The sequence below is a fragment of the Ambystoma mexicanum genome, chromosome 3q (genome assembly GCF_040938575.1).
Source record: "Ambystoma mexicanum isolate Mex_15411 chromosome 3q, UKY_AmexF1_1, whole genome shotgun sequence".
In the NCBI taxonomy this organism is placed as follows: Eukaryota; Metazoa; Chordata; class Amphibia; order Caudata; family Ambystomatidae; genus Ambystoma; species Ambystoma mexicanum.
Genome location: NC_090926.1, coordinates 1,009,376,145 through 1,009,400,309, shown reverse-complemented (window position 1 = coordinate 1,009,400,309; position 24,165 = coordinate 1,009,376,145). Strand labels below are relative to the sequence as shown.

Genomic DNA, 24,165 nt, shown 5'->3' with positions numbered 1-24,165 from the left:
GGCATTAGTCTAAATTGAACCCGAAGAGCCCTTCACTGGACCCCAGAGACCCTACCTGCATTTTTTCCTGCATCCCAATGTCTGTGGTACTGTGTCCTGTACTATTGCACACAATGCCCCAGGCAACTTAGGGCTGGACAATTTTAGGTAGGGATCATCTCTGTGGACCTTTTTGTGCATAATACTTGTCTAACCTTTCCTTTGCATGAGTTTCTGATTTGTATTGTGCCTTACAACCAAGTGAATTTCTTAATGAAACATGGTACCTTTTTCTTGTGATACAGAACTCTTTGAGAAACAACTTCTAAATCTCTCACTTTAACCTGAACTATAAATATAGATAGACTGTTCATGTGCCTGGCAAAGGTTTGCAATAAACCATGTGCCTATAATAATAAAATAAAAAAATAACCAAATGAATTTATATGTGTATTTAGTTTGATAGTGTTGTGTGATACACCTACCTGCTTGTAGTGATTTTTCTATAGTATGTTTTGGCCATAATTAAATAAATGTATTTTTATACATCCTGTATAAGTGTAATCTGTGATTGCCATTGTGTGACCTCATTGTGGACCCTTTACAAGCTCACCCCCTCTGAAGAACGTAGCCTAAACTGCCTGTCACTACTACCTAAACTGGTTTGGCTACAGCTTCCCAGAGTTGTTCTCGTCACAATAAAGGTTGGCCTTCTGTACATCTGTCCACCAGGCCAGATTTTAGAAAATCAGTCATATCAGTGGGCAAAGGCATTATAGACTACACAAGTTGGCTCGTGTTCTGTTCACCTGAGGAATTGAGCACTTTGCTTTAAGGCGATCTGCTTTTGTTATGAGATTCACTTTGGTCATGGGGATTAGTCTTGGCTGAGAGAGCTCGAGTCACGATGGGTTACCTTCTGCGTGTATGCACACTGAATGTTAAGGGGCTTAACTCTCCCACCAAGAGGTCCTGGTTGGCAAGGAATTTAGAGGGGCAGAGATCAATGTATTATTACTCTAGGAAACTAGATACCAGAGAAGAGACGAGCTGAGGATCCGTTGTGGCCTTAAAGGAAGCAAACATTGGGGGTCAGGAGTATCCAGAAAGGCAGCGGTGGGGGTTCTGGTCCAGAAAGGGCTCCTGATGGAAGTGACAAACGTATGGTCTGATACAGAAGGGAGAGCCGTGTTGATCTCTGGCCTGATCAAGAGAATACGTTTTACCTTTGCAACAATATTCGCTCCAAACCAGGGGCAGAAAGGATTCCTGCAAACAATCCTAGAGAAAGTGGTGGGCAGGGACAGGGGCATCTTATCCTGAGGGGCGATTTCAACATGTTGATGGATGCTTGTCTGGATAGGCAGGTCAGACATAGAGAGGAACGGGAACCCCAGAAACAAGGAGAGGGTGAGCTGGGAACAGCTATGGGGTTGTATGGTTTGAGGGACATACGGTGGTACTTCCACCCACAGGAGAGGGGATTCACTTTCTATTCCGCTCCACAAGGCATTCTCAGGAGAATAGATTATCTGTACATATCCAGGGATTTATGGGGCGTGGCAGGGAACTCGGGGATTCACCGGATCTCATGGTCGGACCATGACATGTTGTCAGTAGACATTAATTGGAGAGGTCTGTGCCCTAGAAGCTCTAAATGGAGGTGCAATGAGACGCTGTGGAAGGACCCGGTCTTCAAGGAAGAATTTGAAAATGATATTAAGGAATTCTTCATCATTAATGAGATGGGGGAGGTGGAGAAGGGGACGGTATGGGACGTAGCAAAGGCCACATGGAGGGGTTTGTTGATTAGGGAGTGGGCCCGCAAGAAGAGGCGAGAAAGGGCTTGGGACAAAATAGGAGCCCTGGAAAATGCTCGCTCAGTTCTCTTCTGCTAATAGGGCGGACCGTATTCTGGAGGCAAGGGGCCTGAGAGATGATCTGAAATTGCTTGAGGAGGGGAAGATAACCCGCAATCTACAGTTTCTGAAACAGAAATTCTATGAGAAAGGTGATAAGGTACACGCTCTCCTGGCTGCGAGATTGCGGGCACAACGGGCAGAGAGATGGGTCTCCGGGGTCGAGGGTAGGGAAGGGACTATCGAGGGTACAGTGGAACGGATTGAAGAGGCATTTTCCTCGTTCTACGAGGACCTATACAGAAGTGAAGGAGGGACCGTCAAAGGGGAGGTCAATGAGTATCTCGACAGGGCTTCTGTAGCATCCCTGTCAAGGGTCGAATCTGGGGCCATGGAGGCCCCAATTACCGGTCAGGAAATTAAGAACGCTATAGGGTGCCTCTGGCTTTGGGAAGCACCGGGAGACGTTTTTTCCCCTTTCATTGACTCTACTCTTTAATGATATTATGGAAATGGAGAGAGCAACTGATTCATTCGCCCAGGACATCATGAGGGTGATACTTAAGGAGGGTAGAGACCCTGGGTCCTGCATCTCGTATCACCCAATTTCACTCCTACACATAGATGCCAAGATTTATGCTAGGGTCCTGGCGGCAAGGCTGGTGGTGCACTTCCCGAAGCTTGTCCACTCTAACCAAGTGGGTTTTGTACCTGGGCTACACGGTACAGACCCTATGAGAAAGACACTTCACCTGATTAACGAAGCTCAGGGCATGCAGTGTGACCCCACTCTCCTCTCCTCTCCGTAGACGCTGAGAAGGCCTTTGACAGAGTGGAGTGGGATTTCCTCGAGGTGGTCTTTACAAAAATAGGGGCGGGCAAGAGATTTCTCTGTGGTATCATGGCAATTTACTCCTCTTCCAGGGCCTGTGTGGTGGTTAATGGGGGATACTCGAGGTGGTTTAACCTGGGTAGGGGGACAAGGCAACATTGCCCGCTTTCCCCTGCTCTCTTTGTGCACTCACTCGAACCTCTGGCCCCATAGGTTGAGACGGGAACCGCAAGTGGAAGGGTTTGCTGTGGGGGGAGGGGATACTTACAAATTGGGGTTGTACTCCGATAAACTGCTCCTGCATGTGGTAAACCAGCTGATCTCTGTGCCTGCAATGGAAGCTGTGATTGAAGAATATAGCCACATGGCAGGGTTCAAATTAAACATGCGCAAGTCTGTCCTTTTCCCCTTGGACCGAAGCAGGGAATGTGATGTTGGGCTATTCTCATCATTGGGCATGAGGGTTAGTATGGTGACCTTGAGGTACCTGGACGTTCCAATAACTAGAGAGTTGAAGGATCTCTGAGGCAAATTCCTCCACCTCCCGCCCCCAGTGACTGGACAGGAGACAGACCTAGCGAAATGGGAAAAGCTGACCATCTAATGGATGGGTAGGTTGGACGCGATTAAAATGGTACTACTCCCCAAGATCCTTTACAAGGACCTTGGGGAGTTGTACCATCTTCCGGATGCTCCCAATACAGATCCTGGGCTCCTACTTTAATTAACCAAGGGCTCTCATGTGATTTATTTGGCAGGGGAATAAACCACTCGAAGGACTGGGGGCTGCGGGGGTCTCGCGGACATACAACATTACTATCAAGCTACTCCGCTTAGGATCCTGATTCCACATCTCAGACGATGGGAAGATTTGCAGTGGGTTGGTCTTAACAACTACCACTTACGCCCAGCTACTGTCAGAGAATGGCTGTGGGTTCCTAGGTCAAAGCTACTACAGAGGATAAGAAGTCATCCCATTCTAGGTACCATTTGGAGCCTCTGGCGACAAGTAGCCGGACTCGGGAGCGTCACAACATGGCCTTCACCAGTGGGGCATTTGTGGGTACCGGGGGTTAGGGATGCCATTCCAAATCCGGAGAGGTTTCAGGGCTGGTACGAGGTGGGTCTGGAAAGTGTCTGTCATTTGTGGAGGGATAGTAGGTTCATCACAATACTTGGAATGGGCATGCTCTCAGTCTTCTCGTAACTACAACTGAATGGGGTCTTGATGAGAGAGGTTTGGAAAGGGAAAATCCAAAGGGAACTCACACCCTTCGAGAAAGGCCTAGACACTGCATCTGGTTCCAAAAGGTTGATTGGTGCATTATACAGGGACCTGGTGGAGACGAGAAGGGGGTCCTCAACCAGGTTGAGACGTCATGGGGAGGGAAATTTGGCAATGGAACTTCCACCCCAGACATGGCAAAGGAAATGCTGGGGAGCCTCCCAAACATCCATTTCCTGCCATTGCAAACTACATGCCATCAAATGGTTGCACTGATGGCAGTATGACCCTGTGAGGGCTTGTCTGGCTGCCCACTGGAAAAGGGAGCTCCGCCCTGGAAAAAAGAATGGATCAACACGGTTCTGAATGTATACCTGATGGAACGCATAACAGCAGCAATACATGGTGACCCTGGGTCAGTTGAAACAGAATGGTGTGATTTTTGTGAAAAATACGTCTGATAAGTAGAAAGAGTGACTGTCCCATTTCTCTGTGGGGGAGGGGAGTCACGAGCCCTCGACCCTCGCAACATCAAGGTTACCTACCATACACAGCCTGGGATTGACACCTGTCCAAGAGATTCTTTTTTGAAGTATAACAGAGTTCAGGTGGGCATGTCCGAGCCATTTTCTTGTTAATGTGAGGGAGGAGGGAGTGGGGTGAAGGGGGTGGGGGGGGTGAATAAATGACTCCCTTTATATGTGTCTGTTGTAACGGGTGGGGCTGTAATGTATTTTGTATCTTGTCATTTTTCTTGAAAACTCAAACTGAAATTTAAAATCACGTCAGTGTTATACATTGAGCAAACTACAAACTCTTCTTGTAAGTACCCATACACAGTTTTCTCCAAGAATACATTTACCCTCAGAATACGACCTTTATCCTGAGTAGTGTCCCATCTTGTTTAAAGGATCCAACTCCTGGTATTCTCCTCCTCCATTTAAGGAGGAGGAACGATTCCAGTAATGGGACATCAGAAGAATATGGGAATTTCAGGGCGGATGATCAACTTTTTGTAGGCTATTCCGTTGCTAGAATGGGTAGATGGGTCACAACGCAGATGTTGTCTTGGATGATTGTGTTATGCATTGCCGAGTGCTACTCCTAGCTGAAAACGAAGTGCCTGGAGGCCCCATGGCTTATTCCACTAGTTAAATGGCTGTGTACTTCAGTGCTCCAAAGAGTCCCGAGGCTAGGCATCTCTTGCTCTGCAACCTGGACATGATTACACACGTTTTCAAAACATTACCTGGATCCTCTTGTCAGCTCCAGACACCTGCTTCGGCAGAGCTGTTATACAGTTTTCTAATTTCAACTTTGCTTCTAAGCATGGGAAAAAAAGAAAGAAGCGGAGGTCCCGTGTGTGGTGCTAGCTATATGAATATATCTAAGATCAGGAATCCATAGAAGGAACATTCACCTGGGAGAACATTACCCAGGGTAAGTCATCTGTTCCTCTGATTGCTAGATGACTTGATAAATGGTGTAAGATGTAAATGAAATGTGCACAGGTGATAAGTGTCTGCTTGGAAAAGCTTCATGGCCGTTTGTAGCCTGGTGTGATCCGTGGATTTTAAAGGTTGGATGCTAGGGAAGGAGGTTAATAAGTCTGCCTTTCTTTTGCGTGCAGGAGCTGGGATGGTGGTTGATTGGGAGCAAGAGACGGGTCTCCTCATGACCTCTGGAGATGTTCGAATTATCCGCCTATGGGACACAGACCGAGAAACCAAAGTGCAGGTAATGCGTCCTTTCCAGCTGCTGCTTGGGATGGGCCTGGTCCATGTGCTCATCTTTTCATGGTGAAAGTTCCTGCATATTCTAATGATGCCATTTAAATTTCGACATGTGGAATGTTCCCAATCATAAATCTTTCTAATTAGATTTTTTTCATTAGACGTAAAAAGATGTCTGTCGGCAGTGTTCCCGCTTCCCTGCTCCCGGCTCTTGCAGTCTCTTTCTCAAATTGTCATTAGTGGAAGGGGGCGAGGGGCGGCATTGAGGGGGAGTTCTGAAAGCTGTGGCAGCACCTTGACTTAAGTCTGATCCCTTCACATTCGGCTTCCATGACTTGAGCATGCTAGTATCGATGTGTGCGTTATACACTCGTAGTGCCTTTTAAGCATTGCTCCTGGATATTCACGAAGACAATCTTAGTGTGCACGCAGGTCCTTCAAGCTGCGGCCGTTCAGCAGCGGTCGCCACAGAGCACCACGAAGAGATGCAGGCGGCGCCCGGATAACCTGGGTAGGGTCCTCCTCCCCGGGTGAGGGGGGGGGGGGGGCTATGAAAGCAAGTGCGCCAAACAATAGAAGGGTGTGTGGCAAGCAGCATATAAGTCGGCGGGCGTCCTGCTGCAGGAGTTTCCAATCTCGAGCAGAAAGACACCCGCCGCACCGGATGACGTGTTTTTCATTTTGCTCCTGAATGCGTACGTTAAATGTTTTGTACTTTCAACATATAAACGCTATGGCCTTGTTTTTCAGATTTGTTTTCCAGATGTGAGGGGCCTCTTGCAATTAACCACAGGGTTATGCGCCTGTTGCACGTTGGCGGTTGGTTGTTCACTGCGGAATGACCTATGGGGTAATTAATACTGGGCCTGGGGCAAGAGGGAGCTTGATATTTGTGCTAGGGTAGGTTATGGAAGGTTTAAGTGGGCTCCTGGGTTATTATCCCGCACTTTTCTGTTGTGGCAGCGTGATGCCCTTGAAGGTCACAGGGCGACAGAGCCCGGTTTCAACACAGCACGCTGCTAGGTGGCAGCTTGGTCTTTACGGAGATGGAGGAGAGTCAGCAGAAGACTGCTCAGGGATCAGGTTGGGGTTTACATTTTGGGTAAGGTTTGTAATTCTGCACTATCAGTGCGGATCTGGAGGGGCCCAGAGGGACGTAGGACTTTAAAGAAAAAAACACTCAATTGGCTGCGGGCGGGAGCAGCTGGCAGTGGTAACTACAAATGCCAGATGATAATTTAGGGAGTACATAGCCAGGGATTTTATTCTACATTAACATCTGGCGTAATGCGGAGGGCGGATTTTAACTTACCGTTCTTTGTGCTTGGTGGCTGGGCGGACTGTAACAACATAGCGCCAGGGAATACAATAAATGGTTGGACACTTTTAGTGCGTGTTTAGGGGTTAAGTTTTGAACACCATAACAGAAATGAAAATAATAGAAAGATTGCTGGGTTCGGTAGCAGTGTCTCTACAAGGCTAATAAAGCAACATGGATAGTTCTGCCTTCATCCAAAGGTAAACCTGACTCTCTTAACGTTGCGTCTGACCCAGGGAATATTCAAATTTGGAGTTTATGACTAGGGTGCCAAGGGTCATGCATTAGCAACCCTTCACTTTAAGTGGGGATAAGGGGCTGGGGCTGGTGCTAAGGAGCTGGGGGTGCAGAGTGAATTCAGGGCCAAGAGTTACGAGCCAAGAGCAGCGAGGCATCTTTCTCGGAAATAAGGTAGTAAGCAATGCATTGGGGCACATCAATAGCATTGGGAGCCAGGTTTTTAGAATAACAGGTAGCGGGTACGTTTTGAGCAACAGAAAAGGAGTGGAAAGAATAGCAGGATTTGTGGGTTAGGTAGCATCATATTTACAAGGCTAAAAAAGCAGCAGGAGGAGTAGCATGAATAGTAGCGGCTTTTAGCAGTGGTGGTGGTGCATCTGGTAGGTAGGGGTATAGGTTATTGGCAAAATTCTACTTGAGGGGAGTGGTGGAAAGATGGGCGAGGGAGGCCTGAATAAGACGAGGAGATGCTCGGACTCCTAGGGTTGAACGGGACTCCTTCAGCCGGGGACATGCGGCAAGGGCAGCCAGTCCGTTTTGAGCTATGGCTGGGGTGCTACGGCCTAAATAATGAATAAAAGCGATGAAAGTGTATTTAAAAGGGGAAGGGTCAGCGCCTCTCGGTCACAAATGGTACTCCTCCAGCCCGGTAAATTCAGGCAGCCCGCAGAGGTTTAAGGCGGGCGAACTTGGGCTGACATGACAAGTAAAAAGGCCGAGCATTCCAAACAAGAAGGAAAGTTGGATTAAGAAGCCGATATGGAAACTTGTCAACAATAAGGAAAGGGTTTTGTTTCTCCCATGGTGCGTTTTGCTCTGAAACCCAGTGCGGAGGGGTGCTTTTATAAAGGAAGAAGAGGTCAGCTGCCCCTGTCAGAAACGGCGGTCCACCAGCACAGGATCGCTTGTAAGGGCAGGCAAATCGAGGAGTGGTGTGGCTGGAGAGTTTAGCCTAATAAAGTATGGAAAGGACTGATGCAAGGGGGAAGGAATTCTAATGTGGTTCCTAGAATTTTAACAAAGTAATAAAGCTCAGCTTCCACCGTCAGGAACGGCGCTCCCCCAGCATGGTAACTCCTGCAAGGGCAGCCAGAGCAAAGTGGGTTGTGGAGCTTTGGCCTTCTAAGATATGGAGACAAAGAATTTGAGGGAGCAGTATGGCAGGCGTGATTCAGTCAGCTGGCTGCTGCTTAAAAGGGAATGTTATATCACAAGCTGGGTTTAGTAACATGGATCAATAAAGGAATCCAAAGTGCAATGAAGCAGGGATTTGCCATCAGCATCTGGCCCTGTGGAATCTGAGCAGGGAGCTGCGGGCATTATAAAATAAGGAAGGGGGGGAGCCAGGATGGGCGTGGACCCACCTTTGGCATGGCGGTGTTTTGGCGACCAATGACAAGATACAGACTCCGAATGAGCCGTGGGAAAGCCGGAAGGGTCTTCGCTCTTCTCAGGACCAGCGCTTCTTGGGGCCTAAGCGGCAGGGGCACTGGTGGTAGCAATGAGGGCTCAGCTTCCCCCGAATAAACGGCACTCCCCCAGCCCAGGAACACCTGCAGGGGCAGGCGCGGCACAGACACAAAGGGTTGGGAAGCTGGACCTACTGTGGACTTTGTCGGGAAAAGGGGGAAGCAAGTTTTGGACAAGGAACAGTCGCCACACCTTCAGAACTATTTTCATAAAGTTTGTTTGCAGTGTTTTGATTATTTTGTGAAAATAAATCTGCAGCCTTTTTATGCCAAAAAGACCACCTGTCTCATTCTGCACCTTACTGGGTGGGATATGAAAGGGTCAAAGAGAATGAGCAAATGTGATGGTACAAAGATGGACAAATGCCTGGGTTATGGATGTGATGATGGAAAAAGATGGAGGAGGCACCCGGATAACATGGGCAGGGTCCTCCTCCCTCCCCCCCTGGGTAAGGGGGAGGGCTATGGAAGCAAGCGCGCCAACTCAGACGAAAGCCCGCAAAGGGCAACAATAGAAGGGGGTGTGCCAAGCGGCGTCCTGCTGCAGGAGTTTCCAGCCTCGAGCAGGAGGACACCCATCCCACCGGATGACTTGTTTTTAGTTTTCCACCCACCCACCCTGCATAAGGAACGGCGGTATGGCAAGGCCTGGCTGTTGACGTCGCAGAACAGCAAGACAGCGTTTTGGCTACCAATGACAAGATACAGACTTAGAATGAGCCGCGGGAAAGCCGGAAGGGTCTTCGCTCTTCTTGGGACCAGCCCTTCTTGGGGGCCTAAGCGGCAGGGGCACTGTGGTAGCAATGAGGGCTCAGCTTCCCCCGAATAAACAGCACTCCCCCAGCCCAGGAACACCTGCAGGGGCAGGCAGGGCTCATACACAAAGGGTTGGGGGAGCTGGGCCTACTGTGGACTTTGTTGGGAAAAGGGGGAAGCAAGTTTTGGACGCAGAACAGTCGCTGCACCTTCACAACTATTTTCACAGAGTTTGTTTGCAATGTTTTGATTATGTTGTGAAAATAAATAGGTGGCCTTTTTATGCCAAAAAGACCTGTCTCATTCTGCAACTTACTGGGTGGGATATGAAAGGGGCAAAGAGAATGAGCAAATATGGTACAAAGATAGACAAATGCCCAGGTTATGGCGACGGACATTAACGTAATGATCAGTGACGGTTTGCCCAATGCAGCAGGCTGCCATTCAATAGCATTCCTACCACAGGTGACTAGTGATCAGTCTATTTAGTTTATAATTGTTGACCATACATACCATTGTCATCCTCCCTTTCCTCCTCCTCAAACTCCACCTTCTCTTTCCCAAAAAACTTTCGGGACAGAGTCCCCAATTCGGGCACAGTCCTTGTAAAACCAGTATTTCTGCTCACCCTAGCCACAGTATTCAGTGACGATACTGCTACATTCCATCTGGATTATTGCAACTAAGAGAATCTTCGAGAATAAATCAGAAAAGTTGCTACCTTTACTCGCCCTACTCATTTTGCACCTCCCAATTGGGCCATTTCAAGCTCCCCTAGGTTTAAGGACTCTGCTGGAGTAGGACCCTCTGCGTTCTCCTAAGGTACGAGGTCTATGCACCTCTGCTTCTTGTGTTGGCTAGGAACTAGTCTATTTTGCCCCAGGAATAGGTCTAACGCCTACTCCCTCTCCTCGGTTCTGATTTCCCCTTTCCACCTTTGCATTTCTGCAAAATTGGCTGGGCTTTGCTTTCGTTATGTCTGCTATACTTCCATTTTTCCTGTGTTAACCCTCTATCTGTGAATTAGCACATCCCCGTTTTGCTGTGCGGTTCTCTTTAAATTTCATGCGTTGCCCTCTTGCCCCCTTGTGGTTGGTGTTGTAATAGTCTTTGAGACGGCTCTAAAAGATCTTGTGGGTTTATGTACTGCTACGTCCCGTCCCCTTTCCTGCATATTGCATGGGCGTCCCTCACTAGGGACAGGAATAGAACCTTTTTCACACAAGAAAGGCCTTTGCTCTTTAAATGTAGCTGTGCGTGGAGGCGTGTCCCGAGAGCATGAACTTCCTTGACTCCGCCATCCGGTGCCACAACCCAGTCCTCATTTCTGTATCGACCGGAGCAGACCTGCTTCACCCACGCCACTGGTTGAGGCCTTTTCCCTCTTAATTCCATGCGCTTCACCTTCCGCTGGGTCGTCGGTCCCACTACTTTTTGGTAATTATTCCTTAACCTTTCTTGGTATAACAACCATGCACCGACCTCCGGTGCCTCACTCTTCCCCGGCGCATGTCGACACTGACGGGCTTCAATAGGTGCGCATCCTACAATGGATCCTTTCCGGCATCTGACCGACACACACTTTTTGCCTTCAATGTCTTGGTGAAGATCACAGCTGGGACGGGTGTTCGGCGTGCAACGTGCTCAACCCACGGTCACTTGAGAACCGGCTCACGAGGTGGAGGGACCTCGTCTCCAGGTCTCTGCCCGAACACATCAAGAAGTATGTGCGCAGGAAAACAAAGGACAAGGGGTAAGTATTCTCTTCTCCAAAGCACCCCACAAAGGGGATTCCTTCCCCGGGGAGACCCTGAGGAGGAGTGACCGGTCAGGTTCTGCACCCTTACACGACTTTGCGCCAAGGGTAGAATGGTCCCCATGCTTACATCACAGATACCATGGTGTACAGCCTACCTGGTTCCCTCATTGTCGGTGTGCTACACCGAGGCAAGTTACTCTCAGGGCAGGCATGGCACAGGAAAGCCCAGCCTACTGCACCCGTTACCCCAGCTATGCCCACTGTGCATGAGCGCGCATTTCCAGCATGCGAGGACCGCTTCCCTTGACAAGTTTCTGACTCTGACGAGGATCCCCCAAATGGCGGGCATCTTGGGAGGTATAATAAAGGAGATGATTCCTCCTGCGCCTCCACAGCCTCAGGCTCCAGTACAGCAGCCGGCCCCAGTATCGCCCTCCGCTTAGGTGTTCTCTGCGCCTGCACCAGTGCAGGCTCAACCGCTGGCACAGGTGCCGCTCTCACTGGCTCCCGCACAGCCTATATTCGCAATGCATGCTTCAACGCCTCCTACTCTACAGGCCACGCACATCCCACCAGCGACACCGCCCAGCGGTAGTGGAGATCAGAGAGGTACGGACCAGGTGGACAGACACGAGGAGGATGCTGATACCTAGTCATTAGTGAGGGCCTTCCATGACAGTCCTGCGCAATTGGCAGAATATCTAGGCATCCCACAACCTTAGAAGGAACTGCTAAAGGCTGGGGTCCTTGCCGAGGTCCTTACCACCCGAGCAGCAACCATATCGGGCATTCCTCTGCAGAAGGATGTGGAGGCTCTGGCCAAAAGGGACTGGGATAAGCCACACTCCACTCAGCCCACCAAAAGCGCCTGGATGCCAAATACAGGCAGGCCGAAGGGGACACACTACAGCTATCTGTTCACCCTCAGCCACATTCCCTGGTCATATCGGCGGCTTCCATGTATGCCAAGCCGCAGGCATCCATGTCGTCTGCCTCGACTACACCACTGCTGGGAAAGGAGAAGAAAACTCTGGAAGCCTATGGGAAGAAAATGTATTCCCACTCTGGGCTTCATCTTCGGCAGGCAAACACGGGATGCTATACTGGCTGCTGCAAATCAAAGGCTATGGAAAGGGATTGCAGACTTTCTGCCAGATCTACCAGTGCGCACAAACAGGCTGCCTTCAAAGCTGGCTTAGCCGAGGCCAAACTGGTGGCACAAGACATAATCGAGTCCACTTGGGCCCATATTGACACGGCCGGTAGAGCCATTTGCATTACCACAGATATGAGGATGACGGCTTGGCTTAAGGCTACCAGGTTCAACCCAGATGTACAAGAACGCATCCTCTATCTCCCCTTCAAGGGTTGGGACTTGTTCTATTCATCCACAGACGATGACCAGCTCTCAGAGCATCAAGTCATTGGCCATCCTGGGAAAGCCAGCCTGCAGATCTTATTGACAGTGGCAGGCCCGGTCAGAAAGGGGAAGTTTGTTCGGGGGCTTCAGAGGCTTCCAGGAGCATAGAGCTTCACAGCAGGACAGGTCCCCCAGCCTGCACAGGCGAAAACAGCAAAGGACCTCACAAAAATATTTCTATCAGTCTCCCTCCCAGGCACCAGTCTTTGAGGAAAAGAAGCAATGAAGGTGGCATCAAGGTCCCCAGCTCGCCAGCCTTGCTCTCCACATTCAGTCTTGGGGGGCGTACTTCACTGATCCATGGATCTTATCAGTGGTCTCCCGCGAGTGTTTCTCGATCTATCCTTCCTAAATCTTTCCCTACCTCTCCAGCAGTTGAAGGTGGTTACCCCAGCTCTGATTGCAGAGTCTCTTTGTGAGGGAGACTGCACGCTCTACCTGGACCTCAGAGATGCTTATCTTCACGTCCCAATTTGGCAACCGCACCGGGCCTTCCTACGGTTCCGGGTGATGGGCAACCATTTCCAGTACAGGTCATTCCATTTGGCCTGTACTCGGTTCCATGGGTATTTCCAAGGCTAATGAATGCAGTGGCGGCAGTGCTCAGGTCAGAGGACCACCATTTTTACCTGTACATGGACGACGGGTTGGTCCGGGCGGGGTCCAAAAGGGTGGTTCATATTACGGCCGCCAGACCTATGGACTTCCTCTATGAGCTAGGTTTCTCCATCAACCAAAGCAAGTCTCAGCGCTAGCCGACCCAGACTCTGGTCTTCCTTGGCCTGAGGTGGGATACCAAGGAGCAGATGATTTTCCCCACCAAAGAGAGAGTGGGGGCACTGAAGGCAGCTACTTGAAATTTTCCCAGAAGATTAACAACTTCGGCTTGGTGGTTCCAGCAACTGTTGGCCATTATGGCAGTGTGCCTGCTGGCCATCCCACATACAAGGCTCAAAATGAGGAGGATCCAGCTACACCTAGCCGCCTTCTAGGCGGTGTCAGTCTTAATTCCAGTGGAACTCCACCTGGATTTGCGGAAGTGGAGACAGGAGAGCAATATTTCTGTGGGCATGCCGTTCAGGCAGCCCGTTCCAAATTGGACTATCTCGACAGACTCCTCCCTGGATGGGCATGAGGTCACTCTGGGCAACCACAATGTGCATGGTCTATGGTCAGCGGAGGACAGGGAGCGTCATATCAACTTGTTAGAGATGATGGCCATAAAGCTGGCACGCAAGGCCTTCCTGCCAGTGGTCAGAGACAGTTCAGTTTGCATTCAGAACGACAGCTCCACTTGCATGTACTACATCAACAAGCAATGGGCCACCAGATCCCCTTCCATGTGCAGGCTAATGATCAGGATCTGGGAATGAGCCATCTCTCACATCATACGGCAGTCTGCGAACCACCTTCCGGGGAAGTCCAATCTAGAGGCGTACAGGTCTGGCAGACTGGGGGTGGACAACTACGAGTGGCAGTTGGACACAGAGGTCCTGCAGGAAATTTTCCGGATGTGGGGCCAACCAGATATAGACACATTAGCCACGGAATAGAACAGGCGATGCCATCAGTTCGCTTTCTGGAGGAGCAGGGGCAGAGGATCTCTGAGCGATGCGTTACACCTGCAATGGAACGGGATGTAGGCTTACGCCTTCCCTCTGACCCCCCCCTCCTCCATAATTTACAGGGTCACCTGCAAGATCAGGGGCTATAGTTAATTCTGATAGCGCTACAGTGGCCGGCCAGACCATGGGTTTCAGAGCTAATAAGACTGAGGTCCCAGGGCCCGTGCCACTTCCCGCCAAGGGATCTCCTCTCCTCTCACAGCAGGGGGTTGGAGGTTGAGGAGGTGGTTCGCCCAGCTGCAGAGAAATTAGCCCTAGCAGCCTGGTTCCTGAAAATGTGACACTGCAGCACCTTTCCCAAACCAATCCTCCACGCAGAGGAATAGGAAGGCTTCCGGCTTAAGATGCTAGACATCTTTGCCAGGGCCGGTGTTGACTGCTTCAGCCTAGTCGCCTTTGAAGCCGTTGGGATCCACAGTGCTCGGATGAGGTAGTAGAAACTCTATTAAGGTCCTCGACTGTACGCCTGCGTTCTCAGCCGCAGTCCCTATTTGTGAAGACCCATCCTTACATCACACTGATCTGTATTTCTATGGCGGTCCACTGGTGTTGCCTCAATTCTCACAGCACTACCGAGACCCCTCATGGATATGCTCCGCTCCCTAGGAGTACATTCATGTCAAAGATGGGGGACATCTTTGGTTAGGCAGGTGATCCTATCCACTTTGTCCTCAAACCTTAGTGCTCCATAGAGGTCACATATGTCCCTAAAGAGTTCTGTAGAGGGAATGGGGAATTAATGGATCTTGCCACTGATCTACAGGAGACAGTTTGGCTGGATATGTCTCCGGAGTTGGACATGCTTCCTGCACCAACTCCAGGGGTGACCTCAGCCTTGTTTTCAATGACTGATATCTAATTTGGCAATGAATCAGGCCAGAGAGCTGCCCCAATGCCCTCTGGTACCTGTTAAATCTCTGTGTCCTATGTCAAAAGATCAAGCATCTTTGGGAGCATGTTATCCATTAGAAAAGACTTTTTGTGCTCTGTATTTTCCACGGCAAAAGTAACATTTTATTTGGTAAAAGGCTGCAGTGGAAGACCCTCCTACTATTCAACCTGATGGTAGAGGCCCTAGGCCTGGAATTGTGGACAAAGCCTCCTTCAAACCAGACAGTGGTCAGGGACTTAGCAAAAACGCATAGGCCGGCACCTTTGGACCCGGCTTTTCTCTCCAGTCTGCCACGGCGAGCATGAAGACAAACTCCTTCCCCTCCATATCTCTGAACAGAGAGAGTAAGAGGCTGGACACTTGGAACAGAAAAGGGTTTTGGCTCAGGCAGTTGGGGCCTATGGGCAATTAATGTCTCATGTGCCATGGACACATTTTCTTTTGGTCTCTTGTCCATGGTTTCATGTGCTGCTGAAAACCAACCTGCGGTAGAGACCAGAGAAGGCTTTGAAGCTCTGGTCAGTGAAAGCAAGGAGACATTCAACCAACTTGGGCCTGGACACAATTGTGTGGCACGGACAATTGCTACAGGCCCAATCCTAAGGTGGTACTCCTGGATGAGGACGACCTGGTTTTGCTCCAGATGTCCAGGCAAAACTCCTGGATGTGCTTTTTGACAGTGGTAACTTATTTGGGGCGAAGATCCATTGGTTCCTCCTGATGGTCTAGTCCTTGAGGGTGACTGGCAAGTCCCTAGGTCTGGCATTTCAGCAGGAATAGTCATCTGCACCAACACGTAGAGGAAGTTTCCCCTCCTATTGCCCACAGGGCCAGAGGACAAGCTCCCTCTGGCAAATAGCTGCAATGCACCCCCTACAGGGGTTGGGGCCGGAGCCCTCCAAGAGGAGTCTTGTCTGCCTCAACGGCTCCAGGTGAAAAGCTCCTGTGAATCAAACCTTCCACCACGTCGCCAGTGGAGGGGAAGGGAGAGACATTCTCTGTTAGGCATGGAATGGTGCCTCACCATATCCGATTCCTGGGCTTTCAAGTCGGTCAACAGGGGTATTGACTCCCCTTTGCTCAATGCTCTCCAGACCATCCCCCACCCGCTATTCAGCCACCACTTGCCTCTGAATCCTCTCCTGTTGTAGGAAGTTTGGCAGCTTCTGACAAAGGGTACTATATACCTAGTGCCCAACTCGGAATAAGTCAAAAGCTGGTACTGTTTGTATTTTCTGGTACTGAAGCAAGACTGAGGTTTGCATCCTATTTTGGATGTGAAGCTCTTGAAACTTGTACCCACGGAAGGATGAATGAAAGATGGTTATACTGGCCCAGATCCTCCAATCCCTCGACCAGCAGGACTGGCTGGTGGAGTTGGATCTCCAAGATGCCTACTTCCATGTGCCATTTCACCTGAAACATAGTAAGTACCTGAGATTTGTAGTGGGCTATTGCTGCTGTTCAAAGTCCTGCCATTCAGTCTTACTTGGGCACCTAGGGTCTTCACCAAGCGGTTGCAGCAGTAGTGGCTCACATCAGGAGATAAAGCATTCATGTCGTTCCCTACCTGGACAACTGGCTTGTCCAAACTCGCTCCCCAGCATTGCTGCATATTTTGCGTACATGCAGCCGGTTGCATAGCTTATGCGTCTAGCTGAACTTCAAGAAGTCTCAGGTTTCACGATCCCAGTCCCCTCGATTTATTGGGGCGGTACTTGACCCTTTCCGCTGAAGACCAAGTGGCAAACATCTCCAAGATGGTGAATGTCCTACAATCACGGAAGAGAGTGCCAGATTTGAACTTTTGTCATTTGCTGGCCCGCATGGCATTCTTCATTCTTGTAGTTCCGGTGGCAGAGCTGTGCATGAGGTCACTCAGTTGTTAGTGGTCTCAGTTTCAGGGGCGCAATTCAGACCTTATACAAGTATCAGTGAAGTTGTCACGAGACCTCACATGGTGGTCCCCTATGAGTCAATATGCTGAAAGGAGTCTTTCTTAAGCAACCATGGCCTCAACTGACTATAGTATGAATGTGCCCTTGAAAGGTTCGGGTGCTCACCTGCAAGACCTGACAATCAAAGGCCTGTGGTCTCCATCTGAGTCCTGAGTGCACATCTATTTTTGGAATTGAGAGTGATCTCGCTGGCCTCGGTCGCTTTTCTCCCTTCTATACATGGCAGAAATGTGCTGATCTGACGGACGGCACAGTAGCCATGCATTACCTCAAAAAGCAAGGTGGTATAGGGTCCTAGAATCTGTAGAGAAACAATGGAACTGTGGTGTCTGTAACGGTGGCTCATCTTGCCGGGACAAAGAACGTCCTTCTGGATTCCTTGAGCAGACAGAAGTCACCTCCCACGTCTGGAAACCTGTCAGGAATTTCTGGAGGAGATTCTTTCTCCAGGTGGTGGACCTCTCAGGTAGATCATTGTGCTTCCAGTGTGAAAGTGGGAGGTGTTGTGCTCTAGGGAATGTCATGTCTAGGAGATATACTGGCGGTCAAATGGACTGTTGACCTCCTCTCTGAGTTCCCGCCGATCGGGGTCATGCTGCTGGCTCTTTCTTCACAATCTGCACGGTTATGCAATTTTTGTGGGGATTGAGTGTTAACACGGATTTCTAGACACTGGCGTGCTGGACAGATTTTAGGAGGCCACCCTATTTATCGTGAACTGAGGAACTCTGAATGGTTAGCCAAACCCAATCAAGTTAAGTTTGGAGAGTGGTTAAGGCTTAGTCTCAGGAGAAAGTGAGTGGGGTCAGGGGTCCACAATGAGTCCACACGGTAAAGCGCACAATTATTCAATTTAGCCAGGTAACTACAAAAATACTATATTATAGGCACAAAAACACACTAGGAAATTAAGCACGCTGGTAATAATCACACAATACTCAGTTATCAAACATATATACAGTCACCTTTAGGTTTGTAGAAATGCATACAATAACTTTGACAACTAAAAGGAGGTAGATAATGATGCAGTAGAATGAAACAAATTCATAAGAATTCAATAATTTTACAAGTCCAATCCCTATGCTGTATGGGGCCTTGTGCACAAAAGTCACAAAGATTCTTCTTAGTAGAGGGGACGGATGTGGGAAGAGTTCTTGTGGTGGTAAAAATGTTCCAGAACATATTTCAACATTGTTACAAGTCAGTAAATATATATTCCTATCTTTTAGATACAAATGGGAGGGGCATGCATTGCAATTACTTACCCCCCTGACTCTGATTTTCCCAGATGACTAGATGCGTCGATTTGGGGTCGCTGGACATAGGGTTTTCCTGTGATTGGTTCCTGTGAGAGGGACACACGAGCTACAGGTGCAAGGATCCTTCTGGTCGGTTCCAGTAGCAGAGTGCAACCCTTTGCAAAAACGAAATGCAGAAGGCACCGATGCAGACATCTTCAGGACACGTCCCGAGATGGAGGAAGGTAAGTTCCAGAGACTGCTACTGCACACAGCGACAGCAGGCATCTTTCCTTTCGCGGTTGAAGACCACCTTTCAGATCCCTTCATGCTGGGATGCTGACATTTGTCGGGAAGGCAACCTATCCCACAAGCTTGCGAACATCGAAGTTCCGGTGTCGATCGCGGAGCAGCGATGATTCTACCAAGATGGCCCACTGAATTGCTGGTCAGTCCACCAGGTGGGTCCAGGAACACTTCCGACGACTCAGGACGGCTAGATCCTCGAGAATGTTTTGAGACTGGTTGTCTCACCAGTTCAAGGGTTGAAGCCATCACACACCGCCTGGCAAGACACAGGAAGGGATGCTAGGCCTTTTGGGGAGTCGTCCATAGATCTTCAGTCAACTGCTACACCAAATTCTTGGATCCAGTAATGATCTGAAGAAATGACTGCAGGAGTCCTCTTCTTATCCTAAATTCTGGCTGGATCGTTACCACTCAAACAGCCAGCAGTGGTACAATCAGGGAGCACCGTGGGTTTCATTCATGCCACACACCCCAGACTCTCTGGCACCAGATATGCGTAGTGTGTCCAGACAGTACACACCTGAACACACACACACGTACACACACACACACGTACACACACACACACGCACACTTACACACACACACACACACACTTACACGCACACGTACACACACACACTCTTACACTTTCATGGGCAGGTGCATGACCTTATTTAGGATTTCCTGACCTGAAAAGGCAGGAAGAAGACCAAACAACAATATGGCCAAAGAACAAACGCACATCTCGTGACACAGCCATTTTAGGGCACTAGCCACGTTTATCAGCCATATATTTTAAAGAAGAATGTGTACCCTAAAAATAATGCAAAAATGATTTTAAAAAAAAGGTAATTGCTGCCAGCAGCTTCTCTTTAGCCACATATAAAATTAACCTCAAATCCCAAGTGTAAGAGACTAGGGTGATGCAAAAGTATCCCCACTGCATTGTAGGCTGCTGTGTGCACTGTTAAAAAGTTACCATAAACGTAAAAAGACAAAAGGGAAACCTAGTTTCACATTAATCATCATCTGAAGGACTAATCAGATTCCGTATAAAATTAGCCAAATATCAGGGGGGTGAAGCTGAAGACTTTGCTTCCCTGTAAAAAGTCAGGACAGGTTAAAAAACAAAAACAAAAGTTTGGGGTTGTGGCTGGTCACAAGAAAGACAGACTATTATGTAACATGATTCAGGATGGTTTATTAAAATAAGACGTACAACGCCTAATTTTCCCTATCATCATGGGTAGTCCCTACCTATCTTACCAGCCAAGGTGCTCGTCAGTCAGTAGTGGAAGTCCAAATATTGATGTCCCCTGTCCAAAACCATCTTAACACTATGCAAACTAACTTAGATTTGGTGAATTTCTCTCTTCTCCTTCGGATACTTCTAGTATCAGTCTTTAAATCCATACAGGATCCTTAAATATCCTCTTACTCTTTGATTAATATCTGTAATTCTTCAATGGAGCTTGTTAATATCCTTCTTTCCTTAAAACGTTCTCTTATGGTTGTCTTACACCATTTAGCCTCATGTTTGGATTTCTCTGTGCATTCGCAGATTCCCTTATGTTGTGGGCTGTCAACTCCTCTTAGTGAATTACTGTTCAACTCATTTAGGTATATCCAAGTGTGTATCTCTTGTACTGTTTGCACCCTTTCCAGGGGGTTATAGTCACTGGCTTCAATCATTTTGTTTAGCTTTTTAATAGTTTGCTCGTTCCTGTTAGTACATTTTATGTTTAATTTAAACTCTTTTCTATTCTCCCAGGGAATCATGATCCCTGGACCTTCTCTTCATTTGTTCAGGTTCCCAGTTGCTTGTTCTTTCGTGTTATCAGGCTTCAGGATTACCTTCCTTTCAAAATTAGTACTGAGACGAGTTGGCTGTGCGATATACTGATCCCTTCCTCGGGGCCATTTGCAATTCCCGTACTTCAGTTACCTTCTTCTCCGATGGGATGTGTCTTCCAGAGTCTGGTTCCTCGGAATCCTTCTCGCTTGGTTTTGGTTGCTGCTGCCTTTCCTGCACTTGCATTGGCTTTCTCGCGGTAGCACCTCTCCGCTCTTCTCTGCTTCGCAGTACTTGGTTAGGAGAACTGGTCTCTTTGGGCTTCACATACACAATTGAACCTCGTTGGACCAGCAGTCAACCATGGGTCCTGGACCGTGGTCTTGCTATCACCTATTCCTGGGCTGTTGTCCATCTGGTTTCTGGGCTACAGCTATGCCGTCTCTATGGTGTTCTGTTCACTGCACTTTGGTGAGTACGAAACTATCTGGCTCTCTGATCCCTGCTTCCTGCATGAGTTGTACGGCTCGGGAGCTCCCTGGGCTGATATCTATGGTGCGCTCTCTCTCTCTTCTTTCTGTGGGTTTTTGCAGCTACGTTAATCAATGTACTCATATCAGTTGATTGCTTAACTTTATTTAAAGGGAAATATTCCTTTTCAATAACATGATTGCATTTCTGTAGAGTTTGTTTGTCTCAGTTTTGCTGTAAAACGTTTTCAGATAATTGAAAGCATTCCGTGCAAGTCATCAGTTGTACAGGTTTAGAGAGTTCATCGCGTGGATTGGATTCAATATCCCCTAAGGAGGGAGTCTATCCTAGTGAGGTCCAACTTGCCTCTACCCCTGGGGTTGAGGGTATTGCGTAGATGGCTCACGTCCCTAGCCTCACAGGTGTGGGGGATCCCCTTAAGGGAGAAGGGACGAATTCCCTTGATTCGTCACAGGATCACCTGATTATGGAGGTAAAGTTGTCTGAAGAGAAATCTTTCCTAATATTGCACAGTAGATTTCTCCTATGCCAGTTGGTTGTTCGGTCATGGGATTTGGATTTAGTGTTTCCTATGGGTTCTCTGTGTAAGTTTCTGTATTCTTGTTCTGTAAAGTTGCTCACCCTCAAAGTGATTTTACTTTTTTCCACCACTTTCACTAGGGCTTTGGCTCTACTCTAGACGTGATCTGTTATATCTCCCTATTTTTTTTTTCCAAAGACAGTGTGACGTTGAGAGTTAGACCGCCCGTCCTTCCAAAGGTATTCTCAGATTTCCATCTCTCACATAAGAACCTTCTTACTGTTTTATCCAATGCTGCATCCTTCCAAGGCAAAGGAACAATTTCATCGGCTGCACCCAGTGCAGGCCCTCAGCTACTGTCTCTTGGACGAGGGATGGCAGGAAAAATTATCCGATTTGAGGGTAACGCTCGTGCCCATGCTGGCAGGGCTGTGACCAAACATACCCTGTCATGGTAGATCACCCTCTGCATCTTGGAATATTATGCTCTTGCTGGAAAAGTATGTTTCTGAAGGTCTCAGAGCTCATTCGACCAGAGGACTGGCCATGACCACTGCCCTGCAGAGAGGAGTCCCTGTTCTGGACATTTGCTAGGTGGCTACATCGTCCTCCCTGCACACATTCGACAAATATTACTGCTTGGATTCCTTATTGGGGCGGGGCGCTCATTTTGGTAGAGCGGTCCTAAAGAAATTTCTGTTATAGGTGGTGTTCTTGCTCTCCTCCCTCCTCCAGGTGTATTTACTGCTTTGGGAGTCTATCATAGATGAGGAGTCCATTGGAGGAAGGAATCAATTAGAAAACAAATTACTTAGCTATCAGTAATATTCTTTCTGATAGCTGTTCCTCCTGCGGATTCATCATCAACCCCCTCCCCCACCTGCCCCACTTGATAGATCGCTTTGACATCTTTCAGTTCTGCAGTCCTTCAGTGTCAAACTACTAGGAAAAGCAGGTAGAACTGAGGTCACAGTTCGCAGTGCCTCAATATATTCTGGCCCCAACGTCCTGTTTGGCGCTTGGCACGTAGGGGTCGAGCGGAGCCGGGTTACACTCCCTGGTGGCGGAAACGTTTCTGAAGATCAGCTGTGCTTGTGTGATGGATATCCTAGATGAGGATTATGTGGGAGGAACATCCACCGGAAAGAAAACTAATGTAAAGTAAGTAATGTGTTGTTCCCATCCAGATGCAGACACGCCGTTTTGCTACCCACCACTCCAGTCCAGGCAATATTTTAGCCGTGTCTTGCTCTTGCCTCCTGAACACAGGTTATATCTCCCTCGTGACACTGTTACCTAGTTCCCTACTTCAACTGTCTCTGTTTCCCAATGTTTTAAACATTGACCATGCCCCATCCTGCCATTCTTGCATATGTTCCCTTCTTTCTGAGACTTAATCTCTGAACTGAACACCCATGTTCGAGCACTAGCCCCTCTCTGCTCAGTCACTCCTGCCAAGGCCTTGACGTAAAGCACTTTCAGACTCTCAATCCGGTCCTCGTGTGGCCTCTTCCCACTCTGTCAATCTTGTCCAGGTCTTAACCAGGGCCCATTTTCATCCCCTTTACCACCCACCGCTTCCATCATGAGTCATTACTGCTGGGTGCAGCCTTGGAGCATGACTCAACTCTACTGAAAACTCCAGACAAACCCAAACTCCCAAACATCCTTTATTTTCCAAATGGGAAAAGTTAAAATTAACAAAACAATTGGAAGCCAAAGCTCACAGAATAATTTCTAATTAAAAATATTTTCATTCCAGTGATTTCTGATGCGCACACTAATGTGCACAGATGCTGAACGCCTGGAGTCTCATTACGGGCAGCTTGGACCTGATTAGGGGGCAGCGGGATGGCTCTGGGGCTGACAGTGCCAGCATTGAAGTAATTCGTTTATTCAGAGAGCCAGAAAGGTTAACCCCTTGCGCTCTCCTTATCCCATGAGAGGGCTTCCCCCAGCTAGAATCTTCTGTGAACCCCCTCCCACCCACTGACATTCAAACACTCGCTGCCACTCTCTAAAACCAGCCTGAGCGAGGACAAAACTATGAACAGCACAGATCTTGACCTGGATGATGGCTGTCTGTACCCAGCTGTGGGATGGGCCTCTACTAGAAATAACACTCTGTGGTTAACCATGCTGTTACATGGACCTTGGCACAGCTAGCTGAGCTATCGATAGCAGTCTGTACCTGCTGTAGTATCGGCATTGAGTACGAGATAGCTCAGCTAGCGACAGTACATGTGTTACCGGTAGTTCAGGGGTCGTAGATATGGTACTGCACTTGGATCCATTTATCACTGTTTTGATCCCCTAGAGAGATGCAGTGGACATCATTCTATTGATCTGTTAGGATACATGAATCATCTTTTTGAACCTTTACTGAGGATGCATAAATATACTGATCCATTAGGACCCGCGGGATCCTTGTGTCCCCTTGTTTCTATGCAGCACAGACCATGGCTGTCCTAATTAACTATGAGCCCATGGATCCCCTTTTCAAATAATTAATGTGCAAGCTACTGCTATGTGCCCCTCGTTTTATCAAGTGTTGTTGTGATGAGCTTCTAACCACCTCACTTTGAGGCTGTTACATGAATTCATGGATGTGATGTTTAATAGGTTTATAACACGCAACCTGAATTTCCTCCTATTTATAAATCTTTATTACATTCAGTAACTCATTCCCTTCATATTGAGAAGTGCCGCTTAAATATTCATATAGTGCTACCATGTGTCCTTGTGGGCTATGGGGTCCTTTGCTCCA

At 48.5% G+C, this 24,165-nt stretch overlaps 1 protein-coding gene across 4 annotated transcripts in view; it reads left to right on the top strand.

The window, feature by feature from the left end:
* Positions 1–24,165, top strand: part of RPTOR (regulatory associated protein of MTOR complex 1) — a 2,822,438-nt gene that overhangs the window by 2,733,452 nt on the left and 64,821 nt on the right. For all 4 annotated transcript variants that reach the window (XM_069655181.1, XM_069655184.1, XM_069655182.1 and 1 more), the window contains one exon: positions 5,526–5,632. In XM_069655181.1, coding sequence (XP_069511282.1) covers positions 5,526–5,632 — 107 coding nt within the window. The remainder of the gene's footprint in view (positions 1–5,525; positions 5,633–24,165) is intronic.